Source organism: Triticum dicoccoides, chromosome 7B (genome assembly GCF_002162155.2).
Source record: "Triticum dicoccoides isolate Atlit2015 ecotype Zavitan chromosome 7B, WEW_v2.0, whole genome shotgun sequence".
In the NCBI taxonomy this organism is placed as follows: Eukaryota; Viridiplantae; Streptophyta; class Magnoliopsida; order Poales; family Poaceae; genus Triticum; species Triticum dicoccoides.
In genome coordinates this window covers 736,279,434-736,286,775 of record NC_041393.1, presented here as the reverse complement: position 1 = coordinate 736,286,775, position 7,342 = coordinate 736,279,434, and the positions used below count along the sequence as shown (strand labels likewise).

The 7,342-nt window shown below is 45.4% G+C and overlaps 1 protein-coding gene across 11 annotated transcripts in view; it reads right to left on the bottom strand.

Annotated features, from left to right (window-relative positions):
• Positions 1-7,067, bottom strand: part of LOC119337798 — a 19,024-nt gene extending 11,957 nt beyond the window's left edge. For 8 of the 11 annotated variants that reach the window (XR_005163613.1, XR_005163612.1, XM_037609993.1 and 5 more), the window contains exons 1-6: positions 6,960-7,067; positions 5,794-5,914; positions 5,533-5,682; positions 4,847-5,108; positions 4,432-4,651; positions 4,215-4,341 (exon numbers count right to left, since the gene is read on the bottom strand). Coding sequence is in view for 9 of the 11 variants with exons in the window: in XM_037609993.1 (XP_037465890.1) it covers positions 4,215-4,341; positions 4,432-4,651; positions 4,847-5,108; positions 5,533-5,673 (750 nt within the window). In the remaining 2 variants the exon portion in view is untranslated. Of the gene's footprint in view, positions 1-4,214; positions 4,342-4,431; positions 4,652-4,846; positions 5,109-5,532; positions 5,683-5,793; positions 5,915-6,667; positions 6,838-6,959 lie in introns of all 11 variants that reach the window. The other 3 variants (XM_037609992.1, XM_037609998.1, XM_037609996.1) reach the window with 3 other exon arrangements.
• Positions 7,068-7,342: the final 275 nt, after the last annotated feature.

Below are 7,342 nucleotides of genomic sequence, written 5' to 3'. Positions count from 1 at the left end.
AGTACAAATGGATTTTCTCCCTGTATGCATGTAGTGAAGGTGTGGCTACTAATTTGATATTCTGAATATTGTTGATTTATATAAGAAGTTGGTTTCTAGTTTTATAAGTTTTTCCAGTGGTTGTTGAAGCTTCCCCTATATAACGCATCCAAACTATGTTCTTGCACACTTGTGCAAATATGGTTGTTATAGTCTTTCCGTGCAGAGCTGGAAAGTTCTCCATTTATTTAGAAAAAGAATATGGTGAAGCAAAAATCGTAGCATCTCAATTCTCAACAGAGTATTTCAGTTTGCCCAGGAACAAAGGAAGAGGCTCCCTCAGGTCGCCTCCTCCAGGACGACCGAGGGAGCAAACCCTAGCCGCCCCCGCTGCCACCCCCTCCCCCCTCCCCAGAGGCAGGCGCAGGGAAAGCCCGTGTGCCGCCGGTGAAGGGGACGGCGGGGTTCTGGCGGCTCACGGCCATGGCACGGCTGTCTAGAGGGGCAGTGTATGGTGGCGCGAGATCCTCCTCCTATGGTTGTTCCTTCCAAAGGAATGGCGTCGCTCCGGTGGCATCGCAGGGACATCGGACTCGGCAAGGGTGTGACCAGTTTGAGGCACAAGGACTCTGGAGCACCGGCGGCGGCCATCCATCGGGGATGACTGGCAGGAGGCGGCTTCATGTGGCGATGCCTGGGGACAGCGATCATGGGATCACGAACCCGATTTCGTTGCAGGAGGCGAGTGGCAGCCGAAGCTATCTCTGAAATCGACTGCGCTAGATGCGGGAGAGCTGCAACCCTTTGGGGTTCGTGGATCGAAAGCCGGGGCAATGGTTCCGGATGATGTTGGCAGCACTGACCTCGCGGTTGGTGGAGATCTAGAAGGCCGCTACGGCTTCGGGGAGGTGTGTCCGTCGGTGAAAAATGGGTCGACTTTGTATATTTTTGTTGTTACCTTGTCGAAGGCAACGTTGTTGCAGCTCTCGTCTTCCGACCCAGCCTGCTATGGGGAAACCCTTGATCCGGGAGACCCAGATCAGACGATGGCAGTGCCCGACGTCGTTCTCCCTCCTGGGGCATCATTTTTTAGAGCAGGTGTTGGCTGGAGGGGTGATGAGGTGGAGCGGCGTGCTTTCTTCCTAGTCGAAGATGGCAAGTCTCGGCGGCATGGCGTAACGGGCTTTTGGCGGCGGGCTCATGATGATGGACGCGTGCAGGGCAGTGGCACTATCTGACGTCGTGGTGGCGTCGACGGCAGGTCAGGCAAGGTCTATGCGTTGACCCCTGTCCTGAAGATGGGTTCGCGGGAGAAGGCGACGGCGACTTGTGGAGCGTGCGCATGCGGTGCACGCTAAGGTTCTGCTGAACCGGTGCTCCAGTTTTAAATGATGTGCGTAGGTGTAAGGTCAGGGCGCCCTAATCATGACCACCCCCATCATCAAGGTTGTAGGTGTCGCGACACTTATCTCCTAGAAGGTGTCTTCGGATGGACCAATGTTTTATCTTGTAAGGCTTTAGGGCGCCCTGATCATGACCACCCCATCATCAAGATTGTAGGTGTGACGACACTTGTCTCCTAGAAGTCTAGGTGGCTTCGGATGGACCAATGTTTTATCTTGTAAGGCTTTGTTGAATAATTTAATAAAAATGGCCGAGGCCAGAGGTTCAACCTCTTTTTCAAAAGAAAAAAATTCAGTTTGCGAAAGCTCTTATATATATATATATAGCACAAAAACCTTGATGGTGCTATGTTTACAAGGCGTAAGAATGGGCGGTCCAGAATACACTAAACGTCAGGCATGCACTGTGGCTTTTGGAACCATGATGTCTGATGTCTGATGCAGAACGGGGACATTAACTTTGCATGGTATGCGCCTGAAGCTTGCGACACATTCATCATGACGCTTGTTCTGAATCTCCAGTTTGTGCTTCTGCAGCACCCATCTCCTACTTGCTACTCCTCTGTCAGTTCTATATAGGGACCCTGCAGAATGTCGATGATCATAACTTCATGGTGGCTGTGGTGGTTGTTGGGTTTCCTCAAATCTGGTTGGTTCGGTTCAGTGCTGCGAATTAACAGCGTTTTTTTTCATTATTTTTTCCGAAAAGGAGGATAACCCCGGGCCTGTGCATCAATCTATGCATGCAGCCATCTTGGTTTAAACGGACACTACTAAGACACATCGGCATGGATCAACTTTATCCAACCTGTACACAACAAACTGACTCTAATACGACCTTGCTTAGCATCTACGCCTCCAAGAATACTTGTCAGACCAGTACTACGGCAAGCGCCAGAACTCAAACAAGAGCTTAACACCTACCCGGCCGCATTAGAGATAACGGTGCTAACACTCACTACTACAGATTCATACTCCCTCTGTTCCTAAATATAAGTCTTTCTAGGATTTTAATACAAACTACATACGAATGTATATAGACATATTTTAAAGTATAGATTCATCCATTTTGCTACGTATGTAGTCCGTAGTGAAATGTCTAAAAAGATTTATATTTAGGAACGGAGGGAGTACATCATTGATGGGGTACCTAAACCCCGGCACTGACTGTTTTTGGGCCGGTCAGGGATTAAAAGGTCACTGTCGACGAAGCAAACACACCGGTTAGTGGGGATTAGTTACAAAAACAAAAATCCACGAGCCATCCAGCCCCTGCTCGCCCCATCGTCGCTATCCACAAACCGAGAACAGAGACATCATGGGGACGAGCAGAAGTTGTCATGCAAGGATGCCACCGGCGTCACAATCATCGTCCGCATCGTCATGGCCATCATGGCCACCCATGTTATGTTGGAACTTCGGATCTGGGGCAGGACGTGGCTGAGGAACCTAGGGACCCACCCCTTGGTCTCGCCCTTCTAAATTCATGCTGACCTACCGTCACCCTTCTACATTCATGCTCACCTACCGACGAATTGGACGACAACTTGGGCAACCGCAGGCCCCTTCTCCCCTTCCCGCGTCTTCCCCAATGTTGGAGATGTCGGATCTGGAGCCAGAGATGACTATTGGTGTAGTGAGCCTCTCCACAAGGTTCGATAGGGTGGTCATGTGCAGTTTGAGGCGAAATCATAAGTTTTCAATGGGGTCGATGCTGGGAAAGATGGTGCGCACGTGCGTTGTTTTCCTCCTTGAAGGTGTTGCCAAAGAACTCACTCACAAGTCACAATTCACCAGGGATGGCGAACAAATTCCACGGCGAAGGTCGCCTTGGGGCGGCATCGGTGTTGTCAACTTCAAGGGGGCGCACAGGTGATTAAAACAAGATGGTGCCATCGGGTTGCTGGTGTTGCTATTCTCCAGGAATGGTCTAATTTAGAAAGGGAATTTTTCTCATTTGTCACAGTTTTGCATGGTACGTCCTTTCATCGACAACAGCCTTTCTTATATGCGCAGGAGCTCCCTGCCCTCTTGACATGGTCCCCTAAAAAACAGAATAAACAACGCTCACAAGTTGTGTTTCCTAGGAGGAAAAGAACCTTCCTATTAATTTTGTGTGTGACTAGATCTTAGTCGACTGAGACTTAACTAAGTCTCAGTCGAGTGACATAACATATAAAAAGGAAAAAGAAAACTGCACAGATCTCTGCATAACTTAGTCTCGGTGGACTAGAATTTAGCAAAACAAATTAATTTTTGTTGTGGATAAATCAAGTGTGTGGGTATTTCTTAAATCCACCAAGGTCACATATAAGCAACCCAGCATGGTATACTATACAATTTTAGTGTGCAGCAAGAGTGATCCAAGGACTCTGGGAAACTCTGAAGAGACAGGGCCGGTGACCCGGGACCACACCACCGAAAATGTTATGAGCGAGCGATCACATGAAGCTGCCATCCATCAGAATCAATTTCCTAAATTGTGGTACGAGTAATGTGTAACTTAGTATCACTATCAGCCAAAGAGTTTACTTTTCAGCGGTGCGCAAATAGGTCTTTGAGAGAGAACATTGCGTGGCATGTTTTTCTCATATACTCCCTCCGTAAACTAATATAAGAGTGTTTAGATCATTACTTTAGTAATCTAAACACTCTTATATTAGTTTACAGAGGGAGTAATATGTATTATTTTACTAGATATGCATGTCATCCAACACCATAATATGCAAATTAAGTAGGATTAGTCAAAAATATTATAACAAATATGCAAGGTAGAAGTTAAGGATATTTTGAAAAAGAGATTGGCTCCATGGCAAGAAAAAACCTTCGTACATTGTTATTATTACTGGGGATCGCCTTTTGTCCTGTCACTAGTTCAATAATTATGACACCCAAACTGTACATGTCTGATTTGAATGACATCTTTCCCTGATGTAGGTATTCTGGAGCACAATATCCTCTGCATAAAAGGACACGATTCAATGCATTATAACATAAAAAAATGCGAGAGTAAATGCAAACAAACATGTTCTTTTGATGCATAGCTTACAGTGATCCATGACGTTGTTCACTCATAGTTTTTGACTTCTCATCAAGTCTGGATAAACCAAAATCTGTGATTTTCGGCACCATATCATTGTCTAGTAGTATATTGTCGGGTTTCAGATCCATATGATATATCTGCTTTTCCTTGTGCAGATGATGCAAACCTTCGCAGATGCCTCTAATTATTTTATAACGTGTATTCCATTCAAGTCCCCTTAATTCATCTGAATAATAGAAAAAGTAGCAGCAAGAATGAAAGTTTCCAACAATTGATTTATGCAAGCTATATACTGAACAATAAGTGACATCAACATATGTGTTCTAGTCTACACCTTGATTGTTAATAAAACACGTCACCATGAAAGGAATGGAAAAAGATAAGTAAACAGAGATAACAGCTATAGGATGCAACAACGTACCAGTAATATATTTTTGCAGGCTTCCATTGCTGATATACTCAAAACAGAGTAATCTTTCTCTTAACTCCGCGTAAATATGTTGTTTTGATCCTTCGATTTGTATGGCTGCTTGGTCTGTGCTAGCACAGAAGCCAAGAAACCGTACCACATTCTTATGTTCAATGTTCAACAGGCTGTCAACTTCACGATAAAATAATGCCTCATTGATTGAATGACTGTTCCTTATCCTCTTTACCGCGACATTCCCATTCGGGAGCGTTCCCTGTTTAACTTCTCTTGTGAGCATTTAAAGAATGTATAGCTGAATTTGAAGGTGCTACGCAATAAAGAGATGTAGTAAGTAACACAATACTCAGCTCACGCCACCACATATTTGAGGCTACCTGGCCAACTAATGCATGCACGCAGGCTTGTGCCCATGTTTGTGCCATAAGCGCGACACACCGTGTCTCTATCCTAGGTGTACCACACGCAGAATTGCCTTTTTTTGTGTGTGTACAAGAATCTGCCTGGTTGACTGACTTCAATATATAGGCAGGGTTCCCCAGAAACTAAGGGGTATCATGGAAATGTATGTAACACCTATATATACTGTGATTTTAACTACTGAGGCTCAAGTCGATATAAGAATTTCAAGCATGATCTTAGATGATGATATATGCATAATTTCTGTTAAGATAATTTACTTTATAAACCGTTGCGAATCCACCATGGCCAATTTCTCGATCATCTGAGAAATTTTCTGTGATACTCTTCAAAAGCTCGAATGATAGATTTGTCGGCTTCTCTCTTCCATCAAGTATACGCTCAAGGGACTCAAGATCCATGTATCTGCTCTGCAATCCATTTCAGAATATGCACTTTCAACACTAACAAGAAACAAAAGTTTGTTTCTACTACAGAGCACCATTCCATGGAGAATTGACGTTTGGCTAGATCGCTCGTACCTTTCTATAGCAGCATATGGTAGTTGTGCAAGAAAGTTGTCTGCAGTAAATCACTGAAGCGTGAACAAATATTTAGCACAAACCGGAACTGAAACACATTGCCCACTGGTGTAATAAAACCCTGCATTAAATGCAAAATAAACGAAATTATTGTAAGATTTGTACCAAAGTCGATACACACATGACATAATGCTTGTAAAGTTGAGATAACAAATATGGCTACAGTGTTTAAAAGCTTAATTTGATGTAGTGCTAAAAATGCCCTTCTACCCATTTTCCACGGAATTAAAAAAGAATGCACAGCTCAAGAAGACCCCAAAGGAAACACTACTCTACATAGTTTGCAGCATGTGGAAGCTCCCCGGGATTAATTAATCATGCATATATTTTGCCTGACCAAAACTAACTAGCTCGCTGCCTGTCCAAAAATGGCAGACAAAGGCTCGGCCCGTCCGGAAGCAGGGACATCATGGTGCAGCAGCAGCAGCGACAGGCTTCGGCGTCGGCGATCTGGATGCACCGTAGCCTGCTGAAACGCGCACACGCACGGGCAGAAGGAAGAAACCGGTCTTGCCGCTTGGCCGGGGCATAAGTTAGTGACGAAGAAAGAAACAGAGTAGGCCGTGAAGACAATCAGAAGAAGCAGAGTACGCTTTAGTGGTGAGATCTGGAGGGATGGCGCAGAGCCGGGGCATAAGTTGCTGAGGAAGAAACAAGCAGAATACCATTAGAAGGACCGAAGTAAAGGCAGTGAGCAGCCTAGTGCGTGGAAATGGCCACGGATTAGACACTTGAGGAGTGAGATCTGGAGGGATGGCGCCAAGTGGTGGAGGGAAATGCAAAGCAGGTGAGATTAATGAATAAGGGGGGAAACCTCAGTCAGATCTGGGCGACACGCTTTACTGCTGTCCGGCCGCGTAAGGTTGCATCGAGAAGACAACGCTCATGCCGACGGCAGCGACCCTAGAACATATCAACTCTGGATCTGGATATGCAGAGAAAGAGAGAAGCCCCCTTCCTCTCCGGCCAGCGCAGGTGACAAGACTGCAAGAGCAACTAGGAAGTGAGCAGCCAGAGACTATGGATTAACAATACAGCTTCTCAGTTTACCAAACCACGGATCGACAACTTCAACATATCTGCATAAAGCGATAGCACTAACTAACCTTGAGGGAGAGAGAGGGAGACGTTGATAGATCGATGACGAGAGAAACGAGCTGAGTGAATGGTGGTCTCTGGTCTGATCTCCTTGCAGCAGTTCCGGTTGGTAGGTGGGGGTGGGTGGGTAATATACAAAGTTGACATGACTTGACTTGACTCAGAGGCTGTTAGAGTAATACCAGCACATTACTGGTTAGCGTAAAAGCTAATTATGAATGCATTTTTAGGCCTCAAGTGTAAAAGCTAATTATTTTTACATCTATATTATTTATTGCAAATGCTCTAATATAGATGAGTTCGTGTCTTAGTCAGTGTCTTGAGTACTACTCCTACTATGTCAGAAAATAAGTCAGAGTGTTGGAGTGCGGTTTGGTCCTGAGCCCGGGCT